Source organism: Schistocerca gregaria, chromosome 1 (assembly GCF_023897955.1).
Source record: "Schistocerca gregaria isolate iqSchGreg1 chromosome 1, iqSchGreg1.2, whole genome shotgun sequence".
In the NCBI taxonomy this organism is placed as follows: Eukaryota; Metazoa; Arthropoda; class Insecta; order Orthoptera; family Acrididae; genus Schistocerca; species Schistocerca gregaria.
The window spans coordinates 410,912,858-410,926,287 of record NC_064920.1 but is presented as its reverse complement, the minus strand read 5'-3'; the positions used below and the strand labels follow the sequence as shown (position 1 = coordinate 410,926,287).

The following is a 13,430-nucleotide window of genomic DNA, read 5'->3' as shown; positions in this document are numbered from 1 at the left end:
ACATACCATCATTTCAATGGACTGGAGAAAGTGTTTTCAGTTTTTGGAAAACAGAAGGAAGCTTAGCTTAGCTAGAATGTTTGATGATGAGATAAAACACTACAAAATCAGAATGTCCCTATCTTCTGTCTGTTGACATGATATACTCCTTCCCTGTGTAGAAATATTTGAAGAGTGATTGTAGACACTGTATTGTATCTCTCTCTCTCTCTCTCTCTCTCTCTCTCTCTCTCTCTCTCTCTCTCTCTCACACACACACACACACACACACACACACACACAATATCTGTTTTAATTTTCTAGACAAGTGAGTGAAGTAGTTCACTATTCAGGAGTACTTAGTCACAGCATTCTGTAATGTAAGTAGACAGCACAGTGAAACATTGTCATACATTCACCAACTATAAAGCAATATTAATGACTAACTTGGTTAATAAATAATTCATTTATGAAGCAGTTTCATAGAGTAATAATATATTTGTACAAAGTATTGAATATTTTTACTTAATTTACATGCAGATTGTATAAAATTAACTGAAAGAATTCTCCGATTTACTCAGTGACTGAATACAAAGCACGTTTTCAATATATGATGTCATCCACTACCTATTTCACATTTCCACTACCTATATTGTAAACTAGTTTTCATTCCTCAGCTATTTTCCATTTCTTCAATTGAAACTGTGCTTTTCCTTAGATTCTTGCTAGGCAGCTCTGAAATGAGAGGAAAAATGTGTGTATAAAATAGCATCCAAAAAATAAAGCATACAGTGAATGCCACAACTTCCATTAATTCAAGGTTTTCTTTTTTAAAAAAAGAAAAAAAAAAGAAAGAAAACCACTGATTGTGGTCAAAAATGCCTCGCACACTGAAATACATGATTATGTTATTTTTCTGAGTAAAACAGTACTACCAATTAATTGTTTCAAAAAAGATTTTAGTTGACTTCTGAAGATGAATTTTTTCTGAAACATTTAGTTGAGAAGGGGGATGCGGGGAAGGATTAGCCACTACATTTTAATTTTTTAGTCCATACAAAATAAAAAAAAAAATAATACTCAACAAGATGATGGATGCAACTAAGCTCACTTAAACAAGGCTTAAGTTCAGAAGAAACTTAAAAATATACATGCTACTGTCTGATTTTTAGATTTGTTGTCTATTGCTCCCTCTCAGGTCCTTATTTCCAATAACTCTTGTGCTATCCGTATCAAATCAACAAAACTCTGCTTAGTTTTGGACCATAATTTACTATTTTACAGCACCCATGCAGTTAACAAATACTGCAGATTCTTTTAGCTTTAGCTTCCAAAAGATGAAAAACTGCCTGATTTTCTGAGCATTTTGAGAAATGAATTTGAGCGTATCATCAAAATTATTCAAATTGTAGAGATGCCTCTGATGCCATTTTAAAGTTTTTGGACTGTGCACTAATTTGATATTCAACAAAACACTGCTGTGAGATTAAATTATTGTTGCAAAAATTAAAAAAACTCTGGCTTTTCAGAATCTCAAAAACACCCTTCCTACTTTTTATAAAAAATTTGTATGTTTCTTAACATTGCTATTTATCTTTGAAAAAAATTGAAGATGAAGGCAGGGTGGGTTGAAAATGAAATTGACTTTTAAATACAATACTGATTTTTCTTAAAAGTTCAATTGGCAAGTAATGGTCAACAACTATAGAGTGTGGAATTTTTGGTTGTAGCTTTTACTCTGCTGTTAAGATTGTATATAGTTTTTACTTTGCAGCATTTGGAGATATTAATGCATGTTTCATTATGGGAGAGACTCTTAACTTCTCAGGAGTGAATTAATTCAATTAAGTACTTAACTGGTGGCATTTAATAGTCATCACTAAAGCTCCTTTTAAAAAAAAGAGTGATCTCAGATTTTGTTGTTATAATCTGTTCATCATAAGAATAAACCTGATGTATACAATGCACTATGTATTCTTCCATGTTTGATGGAACCTCATTGGATTTCCATTTCATGTGGGACTACAGCCAAGCTGTCTCGAGTTCTGTCAAGTACGATAATAAGGGTACGTTTTGTGCTGTGCGTTACGCGCTCATCGACACAGCGATAATATGGGATAACAGCTTTACCAGTGTGTGTAACTTTGACAGCACTGGCTGGTCAGTTGGTACAGCTAGCCTGCAATGACGTGGCCAGCTGCAGTTCACACGTAAAAGAGACGAGCAGAGGAACATACAGCTTTGGATGTCATTTAATTTTTTAGCAGAATGAAATAATACACTGAAAATCTCCCACAACATGCTCCTTAGACGACTAGACGAAAACTGTAACACGTTATTGTTTTTAGCTAACGTACTATTGTAATTAAAAACACGACTGATGAAAACTCCTGACTTAACCACAAGGTATTTTTTTTGCACAAGCTGTGTGTAACGTAAGTGAGTATTGAAGGATTCCCTGTTTAGTTAAAAATTGTAGCTGCTGAAGGTGGTCAGTCTGGTAATCTCTTAGCCCCTTCCTTATATGAATCAGAGAAATACATTTCAGTTCTCAAAGTGTCACGTGCTACTTTGATAATGAGCCTATCAACAACAGAATCCACGAAGCCAACCAGGTGCAGCATTTTCTCTTTTTTTATGATGAGCCGTTCTATATCCCACCAGCATTCGGCAGAGACGTGTGAAAAAGCTGCGTGCGTCAATTCCAGGATGCCTGGCAGCTCAACAGTCTTGTTACATCTCGGGCCAAATCCCGCAGCTTGCCTCCAGATCAGTTCTGGTGGGTTCATATTGTAATGGTACAGTAGCAAATATAAAAATGCAGCATTTGTATGATGTGCTTGATGCTCTGAAGATGATTGTTTTTCATATTTCTATAGTACTTATCTACCTCTGGGGTATCAAACGATGGACATAGTCAAAATAAAGAGAATTTGGTTTTATGTTTTTGCCTTAAAAGATTAAATTGTTATGTTTTCTTAATTTAATCAACTTTTATGAACAGTCTTTCATAAACATCAATAATTAAGAATTTGTAATTGAAATAGAAACAGGAATTTCATGTCCAATAAGTAATTAGAAACAATAAGACCGCATTATACATAAAAAATGATGACGAGTTCAATAATTACGAGATGTAGGTATTTCAAATAAAAAAATAAAATTAAAAAAAGGCACAGGGGTAATTTGAAACAACGCACTAATAACCTCATGTGATTCACATTCTACTATGCTATCGAATGTACTATACATTCAATGTTAAGATCATTGTCAACTGCAGTATATACAGCCCTGGGAAAAATTGAATGCCGATTATCTCTGTAAATTCATGAAAAACATTAAGAACAGCCTACTTCTCAACACATTTTAACCGTGTTCCACGTGCACGTTTCACTAAGGAACAGGAAGCACCCTCAGCTATTTTCGTACTGCGCATGAACAGTGCGACAATCAGACCACAACGCTGCAGAGGCTGTGACTGTACATGATTTTTAAAATAAAAACTACGTAGCTGAACCTTGATTAAGAAAAAAGTTGATAGCTGTTAACACATTTGAATGTCTTAAAGTTTCATTTAACGTAACTTAGTAACAAGATATCTAATACATAAGTAGGACCTACTTCCAAGAGCATAACAACGCCAGTGCACATGTGCTACGGCTTCTGACCAAACATCAAATTTGTGTTTGTTTACATCAGGTTTAACCTTATGTTGAACGGATTATAATTCATTTGATGAACAAAGTACTGCAAACCAGTTTTTGGTTCCAGAATGAGATTTTCACCCTGCAGCGGAGTGTGTGCTGATATGAAACTTCCTGGCAGATTAAAACTGTTACCCGACCGAGACTCGAACTCGGGACCTTTGCCAGTTTTAATATGCCAGGAAGTTTCATATCAGCGCACACTCCACTGCAGAGTGAAAATCTCATTCTGGAAACATCCCCCAGGCTGTGGCTATGACATGTCTCTGCAGTATCCTTTCTTTCAGGAGTGCTAGTTCTGCAAGGTTCGCAGGAGAGCTTCTGTAAAGTTTGGAAGGTAGGAGACAAGATACTGGCAGAAGTAAAGCTGTGAGACCGGGCGTGAGTCGTGCTTCGGTAGCTCAGATGGTAGAGCACTTGCCCGCGAAAGGCAAAGGTCCCGAGTTCGAGTCTCGGTCGGGCACACCGTTTTAATCTGCTAGGAAGTTTCAGTTTTTGGTTGTATAAAATCACTTACAAGAGACAAATTTCTTTTAAGCTTTAGTGCTTGAAGATGTTATGTCCTGCCCCTGAACCACCAACTAAGCCATGTTGTGTCCTTGTGTTGAACCTACAATGAGGATATCTACATCTACATCTACATCTACATCCATACTCCGCAAGCCACCTGACGGTGTGTGGCGGAGGGTACCCTGAGTACCTCTATCGGTTCTCCCTTCTATTCCAGTCTCGTATTGTACGTGGAAAGAAGGATTGTCGGTATGCTTCTGTGTGGGCTCTAATCTCTCTGATTTTATCCTCATGGTCTCTTCGCGAGATATACGTAGGAGGGAGCAATATACTGCTTGACTCTTCCGTGAAGGTATGTTCTCGAAACTTTAACAAAAGCCCGTACCGAGCTACTGAGCGTCTCTCCTGCACAGTCTTCCACTGGAGTTCATCTATTATCTCCGTAACGCTTTCGCAATTACTAAATGATCCTGTAACGAAGCGCGCTGCTCTCCGTTGGATCTTCTCTATCTCTTCTATCAACCCTACCTGGTGCGGATCCCACACTGCTGAGCAGTATTCAAGCATTGGGCGAACAAGTGTACTGTAACCTACTTCCTTTGTTGTCGGATTGCATTTCCTTAGGATTCTTCCAATGAATCTCAGTCTGGCATCTGCTTTACCGACGATCAACTTTATATGATCATTCCATTTTAAATCACTCCTAATGAGTACTCCCAGATAATTTATGGAATTAACTGCTTCCAGTTGCTGACCTGCTATTTTGTAGCTAAATGATAAGGGACCTATCTTTCTATGTATTCACATCACATTACACTTGTCTACATTGAGATTCAATTGCCATTCCATGCACCATGCGTCAATTCGCTGCAGATCCTCCTGCATTTCAGTACAATTTTCCATTGTTGCAACCTCTCGATACACCACAGCATCATCTGCAAAAAGCCTCAGTGAACTTCCGATGTCATCCACCAGGTCATTTATGTATATTGTGAATAGCAACACTCCCCTGCGGCACACCTGAAATCACTCTTTACTTCGGAAGACTTCTCTCCATTGAGAATGACATGCTGCGTTCTGTTATCTAGGAACTCCTCAATCCAATCACACAATTGATCTGATAGTCCGTATGCTCTTACTTTGTTCATTAAACGACTGTGGGGAACTGTGTCAAACGCCTTGCGGAAGTCAAGAAACACGGCATCTACCTGTGAACCCGTGTCTATGGCCCTCTGAGTCTCGTGGACGAATAGCGCGATCTGGGTTTCACACGATCGTCTTTTTCAAAACCCATGCTGATTCCTATAGAGTAGATTTCTAGTCTCCAGAAAAGACATTATACTCGAACATAATACGTGTTCCAAAATTCTACTCTGAACTCAAACACCTGGATCAGGTTTTCATTTTTGGCAGGTTCAATGAAGGTACAGGGACACAGAAAGTTTTCCAGTAAAAGCTGATATCAATAACAAAGAAAAAACTGCTTAGCATAAAATGACATTCTGCACTTTTGGTGGCTGTGTTGCACAGTAGAAGAGCATAACATGTGCCTTCACAAAACTCATTATAATACTGACGCAAAACGGCCTTGTTTTGTCACATTATAGGGTAGAAGTTCTTGCAATGAATGTGAGGGCTCTGTCACAAGGCATGCTGCTAAAGTAAGTTTATGAAGACTATTTGAAAATCAAATCATGACACCCAAGAAGCTGTATAGTTTTGCTCAAGAAATCATTCCTTGCATCCATTTTAAATTATATATGACAGAGGAATACTAGCAATATATATTACATTATTCCCCTAATTTAGTAATCCAAAAACCATTCAAGAGATTGATAAACTAATTATTGAGTTCTATATGCCAATCATTGATTTATTAAAATATTGATGAAATGCAAGGCAACTTTTGTGTGTAGGGAATAGAAAATGTTTATTCATTTTCTGAAGAGAATGGTATGGTGAAAAATATTTGCTCCAGTAAAAATCACACCTGCAGTAAATATTACTAAGTATATTTACTTACCATCTAGGAAATGCTCAGCAGTTCTCTTCCTTAGTTCATCAACATTCTCCTCAGTTTCTGCCCATTCCAGCACAAGTCGTCGACCATATAAATGTGTGCTCTGACAAAGTGTCTTAAATGCTCTCTGAAACACCATATAATAATTAAAATGACGGCAACAGAATAAGGCATAACATGACAAATGTATCTCAAAAAACATTTAATCTATGTTATAACTACTTTTTCCTAGAACTTCTTAACATACATATAGTTTGTCTCATCAAATATACATTGTACCAAAGTCTTGATCATGGTTTCATCATGAAACCTAAACGTTTTAAAATTTGTGAATGATGCTAGAAATGCCAACAGTTACAAACAACTACTACAACTACAGTTTCACACAGTGAAAGCTCTTATCATCTTACCTTTGCATCATGCTTCGTGTGATAGTCAATAAATGCAAAACCTCTGTGTTGTCCAGTGCCTACCATCTTTTTAGGAAGACGGACAGCCTTAAGTTCACCAAAAGTCCTGCGAATAAAGCCAATAATTACTATTCTTGGGCATTAAGGCATATCATAACGTAAGACAAAAAGGAAAGGATATTTGACAGTGCACAATTCCCACTTGATAATTTCTTTATATATTTTTGTAGTAGCAAAAAAAGGTTGACAATGCTTTTTATAGTAGGCATTGCATAAAGTCTTCCAATTGCCTCATTAATTGAGATGTTCTCCTTACAGCACATTTAAGCAGGTTAAGCACGTGTAAATCCTACTACTGACCATATAGACACCGAGTTGCAGACAGGCTCAATGAAAAGACTGATATACATATAAGCTTCGGATCAAAAGACCTTCTTCTGGCCACTGTAGCTGGACTGTGGATTGGAACTGCACCTGATGGGTACAGCAGTCTGCAGTAGGTGAGGAGTAAGTAGGAGGAGGATGGGGAGAGGGAGATATAGCAGGATAGGCATGGGGGAAGGAGTAATGCTGCTTGTGGGAGCATGCACGGACGTGGTGCCGACAGGCTAGGGCTGCTACTTGCAGGTGGGAGGATTGGGGTGGAAGAAGAGGGGATGAGGAAAAGGCAGCAGAAAAGTAGAGAAGAGGATAAAGACTAGTGGGTTTGTTGGTGGAGTAGTAGACTGTGTAGTGCTGAAGTGGGAGCAGTGTAGGGGATAGGTGGGTGGAGGACACAGGAGAGGAAATGCTGAGTCCATGGGGGTTACAGGAACATAAGACATTTTGCAGGAAATGCAATTCAGAAAAGATGGTGGAGGAGGGAGGAGGAGGGAGGGAGGAGGAGGAGGAGATTACTGTTTAATGTCCCGTCGACATAAATGTCGTTAGAGATGGAGCACAAGCTCAGATTGGGGAAGGATGGAATCCAAACATTTGCCTGAAGTGATTCAGGGAAACCACAGAAAACATACATCACGATGGCTGCAGGAGATGCAGGCTGTGAAGCAATCATTGAAGTGAAGCACTCTGTGCTGGGCTGCTTGTTCAGCAAATGGCTGGTCCAGCTGCCTCTTGGCCACAGTTTGTTGGTGGCCATTCATGCAGCACGTAGAAAGTAGCACAATGGTTGCAGCTCAGTTTGTCAATTACACGGCTGCTTTCACAGGTAGCTCTGTCTTTGATAACATAGGAGATGCTTGTGACTAAACTAGAGTATATGGTGGTGGAAGGATATATGGGGCATATCTTGAATCTAGGTCTATTGCAGGGATATAATCCACGAGGCAATGAGGAATGGACTAGGATATTGTGTAGGTTCAGTGGGCAGTAGAATGCCTCCGTGAGAGGGGTGGGAGGGATAATGGGTAGGATATTCCTCTTTTCAGGACATGAAGAGAGATAGTTGAACCTGAATCACATTCTCTGCCAGAGTTTCAACTACACCTCATTGTGTCCTAAACAAGGAATAACCTACCAATTACCCTTCCCACCCCTACCTCAGTGGCATTCTACTGCCACTGAACCTAGGCCTGGGCTCGAATCCTGGACTGGCACAAACCTCCTATCGCATCAAAGGTATGGATACCTGTCAAAAAAGCCACATGATCTAAGAACTAAGCTGTAACCACTGTGCTGCTTTCAACAAGGGCACGACAACTAACAACCTGTCTGTCTGAATGGCCACTGGCAAACTGTTGCAAAGAACAGCTAGACGACCCAGTTACTAAACATGCTGCCCAACATGGGGTGCTCCACTTCCACGACTGTTTCACAGCCTATGCCACCTGGATCATTCTTCCTAACAGTAGCTTCTCTGAACTGCACAGGTGGGAATTCTCCTTGCAGTATATCCTAAGTTCTAGTAACCTCATCGGCATCAACCATTGCTATTACTGTGCTCCTGTTAATTAATTCATTTTTTGTATCTTTTACAATTGACAAAATTTTCACTTACTTAACGATATATCAGATGACTAATATTAAGTCAACTTCAACAAAAAGGATTGGTTTGAACATCATAGTGCTTTACCAGGTATGATAATATGGAGGGGTATGCCTTTGTCTTTTGCAAATGTGGGAATTCACTCATCCAGTTAGTTAACAATTTAACACAGACCCCAAATTACAAGGGAGCATGTCTGCACCCCCCCCCCCTCCCCCAATATGCAAAGTAACTTCCAGAGGTATTACATAAAAGGCAAATAAACACAACAAAGGACTTACATGTAAAGATCATTCACACCCTGGATTTTTTACATAACGGATTATTCATTTAGGGTACCACAATACACTTGATAACAATGTTACAAATCTTTCTCAGTAATAAGGGCCTAAAGGAAGCCAAATCCTGGACTGTTACATTCTCCCCATGCAGCCAGGGGACTGTATGCCATCAAAGAATTAATTCTTTTAGAAGACAAATACTGAAATAGATTACAGAATTTTGGAAGAGCCGACTTATTCCAGCATAATGTATTTCCTCTCTCTCTCTCTCTCTCTCTCTCTCTCTCTCTCTCTCTCTCTTATGTTTGTTTCACACAAAGTCAAATTCCATCATCTCAGAGTGGGAAGAGTTCTTTCTTTATTTCTTCAAGTCGCAATGGGACAGTGGAAACAATAACCGCAATCACCAATAAAGTGAGCAATACATACTTGAAGAGATCAAAGATTTCCTTCTTCGTAGCTTGAAAAGGAACATTGCGAACCAAGATTTTTGTTCCAGTTTGCTTTCCTATTTTTGTTTTCTTCCTGGCTGTGACAACTTCATTTCTGAAATCAAAATAACCACTAAAATTAGCTACTGAAAGAGATCAAAATATACAAAATTTAAGAAATAAGATGATAATGTTGCATAGTCTACAGAAAGTATATAAATGTGTCTAAACAACAGCATATACAAAACTAAGTTTCCTTTTGGCCATTAACACCAATATTTTTACAAATTTCAGAGCTTACTTCAGTAAAATGATCACTTACAAGGAATTTACACAGCAGACTAAGCAATTACATAAATTTGAACATAATTCACAGTTTTTGGCTTTTTGAAACCAATTATAAATAACATAATTTATTCTTTTAAGGTCATGATTGCACTTAATAACAACACAGCATGTTATTACTGCAAAGTAATATGTGTTGTTAACTGTCACAAGGTTAGTTATTTACAGCCTTGAAGAAAATGGTCAAGGGTTGGGGAAAGGACGGTGGGAGTGGGAGTGATAGAGGGAGAGGTAGAGAGTGTTTTTGAAATCAGGTTTCTTTAAGGTGTACTGTATAATGTGAACTTACAATACAATGTTTTGGAAGGAGGTGGAATCTAATATAAGGGTATGCAAAATGAAGGAAAGAATTACATGTAATACAGGGATGACTGTGCACCACAAGGAAAAGTTGTAAGATAAACCGTTTTACTGTTTCTGCAATAAGGAGCAAATAAATTGTAATGACGAAAAACTCATGAACAAAATTTACAGCATTTGAAAATTAAGTAAAGAAGGATGACAACTGTGTAAAGCATTTTCACTCATGTCAGTTTCTGGCTAACCACTACATATATTTGTCTCATGTGTGTCAAAAATTAAAATTTCTACAGACAGATACGCACGCATGCACGCAGACACACACACACACACACTCACTCACTCACACACACACACACACACACACACACACACACACACACACACACACACACACAAATATGAACTTTTTATTAGAATAAATTCTACAAGCCACAGTGCAGCATTGCTCCACTTCACTCTTTGAAGCTAACAGCTGTTACTTACTTTAGTGTCCTGTTTGAACGCTTCAGTTCAATGCTATGGCCATCAATAACAGAATGCTGGAGTGTCTTTAAGGCTTTATCGGCACTTTCCTTATGCTTAAACTGAATAAAGCCATACCCCATTGATAGCATCTTCCCTGGGTTTTTTGGATCTTTTTTCATTGCAATTGTCACATAATGTACTGGACCACAATGTCTGAAATGCTAGAAGTTGGGCAACAGTTATAGCAACTCCTTTTAGACTATAAAAATTAAAGGTATATTCATCTACACCTACATTCAGACACTGCAGAAGGCATTTTAAGTGTCATTATCACTCCCTCTTCCCCTCCCCTTCCTGTTCCAGCTATGAATGGTGCACAGGAAGAATGGCTGTCGGCATGCAACATGCACAACACTTATTTGTAGCATCTGTCACAGGTTTAATGAGCATCTCTCTGTGGCACTCACACACTGACTAAATAAACACACAAAAAATAAGTGCTCTTCTTTTGCTCTTTTCTATAGCCTCTTATATTTCTTTAGGCTACTTCCAAAAAATCCCAGCCTGGCATTTGATTCTCCTACAACTAGCTTTATGTCATAATTTAGGTCACTTCAGACACATACTCCTAGATATTTAGCATAGTTAAATGTTATCCAGCTACAAATTTCCTTGAAGGTAATAGCAGGAGAAGATATTGCACCGTACGAACATTTCACAGGTTTTCAGAACCTCTCTTTAGAGACTGAATGTGTGCATCTAAAAGACAACAATCTTTCACCTTTCCCACACATGATGCAAGAGACAACACACTGTTGTGTAACATCACTAAACAAATGAAAAGATTCAATTTATTACATACAGTTAGCTCCCTTCCCTATGAAACTAACCCCCCCCCCCCCCCCCCCATTATATACTATTATTCATGACTAAGGGTTGAAAATAATGGTATAATAACAAATGTCTAAACTTCAAAGCAATAATAGCAGTTACACAATGAATCTTTCAGTTTGTAGTGGACTGTGCATTGTTTTCCGGCATATTAAAACTGTGTGCCAGATTGGTACTCGAGCCCAGGACCTTTTATAGACAATTTTCTTACAGGCTGATTTATCCAGGCTTGGCCTGCCATCAAAGCATCACTTTTTTTTTGGTCATCAGTCTACTGACTGGTTTGATGCGGCCCGCCACGAATTCCTTTCCTGTGCTAACCTCTTCATCTCAGAGTAGCACTTGCAACCTACGTCCTCAATTATTTGCTTGATGTATTTCAATCTCTGTCTTCCTCTACAGTTTTTGCCCTCTACAGCTCCCTCTAGTACCATGGAAGTCATTCCCTCATGTCTTAGCAGATGTCCTACCATCCTGTCCCTTCTCCGTATCAGTGTTTTCCACATATTCCTTTCCTCTCCGATTCTGCGTAGAATCTCCTCATTCCTTACCTTATCAGTCCACCTAATTTTCAACATTCGTCTATAGCACCACATCTCAAATACTTCGATTCTCTCCTGTTCCGGTTTTCCCACAGTCCATGTTTCACTACCATACAATGCTGTACTCCAGATGTACATCCTCAGAAATTTCTTCCTCAAATTAAGGCCGGTATTTGATATTAGTAGACTTCTCTTGGCCAGAAATGCCTTTTTTGCCATAGCGAGTCTGCTTTTGGTGTCCTACTTCCGTCCGTCATTGATTATTTTACTGCTTAGGTAGCAGAATTCCTTAACTTCATTGACTTCGTTACCATCAATCCTGATGTTGAGTTTCTCGCTGTTCTCATTTCTACTACTTCTCATTACCTTCATCTTTCTCCGATTTACTCTCAAACCATACCGTGTACTCATTAGACTGTTCATTCTGTTCAGCAGATAATTTAATTCTTCTTCACTTTCACTCAGGATAGCAATGTCATCAGCGAATCGTATCATTGATATTCTTTCATCTTGTATTTTAATTCCACTCCTGAACCTTTCTTTTATTTCCATCATTGCTTCCTCGATGTATAGATTGAAGAGTAGGGGCGAAAGGCTACAGCCTTGTCTTACACCCTTCTTAATACGAGCACTTTGTTCTTGATCGTCCACTCTTATTATTCCCTCTTGGTTGTTGTATGTATTGTAATGACCCGTCTATCCCTATAGCTTACCCCTACTTTTTTCAGAATCTCGAACAGCTTGCACCATTTTATATTGTCGAATGCTTTTTCCAGATCGACAAATCCTATGAACGTGTCTTGATTTTTCTTCAGCCTTGCTTCCATTATTAGCCGTAACGTCAGAATTGCCTCTCTCATGCCTTTACTTTTCCTAAAGCCAAACTCATCGTCACCTAGCGCATTCTCAATTTTCTTTTCCATTCTTCTGTATATTATTCTTGTAAGCAGCTTCGATGCATGAGCTGTTAAGCTGATTGTGCGATAATTCTCGCACTTGTCAGCTCTTGCCATCTTCGGAATTGTGTGGATGATGCTTTTCCGAAAGTCAGATGGTATGTTGCCAGACTCATATATTCTACACACCAATGTGAATAGTCGTTTTGTTGCCAATTCCCCTCATGATTTTAGAAATTCTGATGGAATGTTATCTATCCCTTCTGTCTTATTTAACCGTAAGTCCTCCAAAGCTCTTTTAAATTCCGATTCTAATATTGGAGCCCCTATCTCTTCTAAATTGACTCCTGTTTCTTCTTCTATCACATCAGACAAATCTTCACCCTCATAGAGGCTTTCAATGTATTCTTTCCACCTATCTGCTCTCTCCTCTGCATTTAACAGTGGAATTCCCGTTGCACTCTTAATGTTACCACCGTTGCTTTTAATGTCACCAAAGGTTGTTTTGACTTTCCTGTATGCTGAGTCTGTCCTTCCGACAATCATATCTTTTTCGACGTCTTCACATTTTTCCTGCAGCCATTTCGTCTTAGCTTCCCTGCACTTCCTATTTATTTCATTCCTCAGCGACTTGTATTTCTGTATTCCTGATTTCCCCGGAACATGTTT

General features: G+C 38.7%; 1 protein-coding gene across 1 annotated transcript in view; it reads right to left on the bottom strand.

The window, feature by feature from the left end:
• Positions 1–457: 457 nt before the first annotated feature.
• Positions 458–13,430, bottom strand: part of LOC126349750 (probable RNA-binding protein 19) — a 111,766-nt gene continuing 98,793 nt past the window's right edge. Inside the window, exons 13-17 of the mRNA XM_050002456.1 lie at positions 10,451–10,653; positions 9,318–9,434; positions 6,624–6,729; positions 6,217–6,340; positions 458–714 (exon numbers count right to left, since the gene is read on the bottom strand). Coding sequence (XP_049858413.1) covers positions 653–714; positions 6,217–6,340; positions 6,624–6,729; positions 9,318–9,434; positions 10,451–10,653 — 612 coding nt within the window. The 3' untranslated portion in view covers positions 458–652. The remainder of the gene's footprint in view (positions 715–6,216; positions 6,341–6,623; positions 6,730–9,317; positions 9,435–10,450; positions 10,654–13,430) is intronic.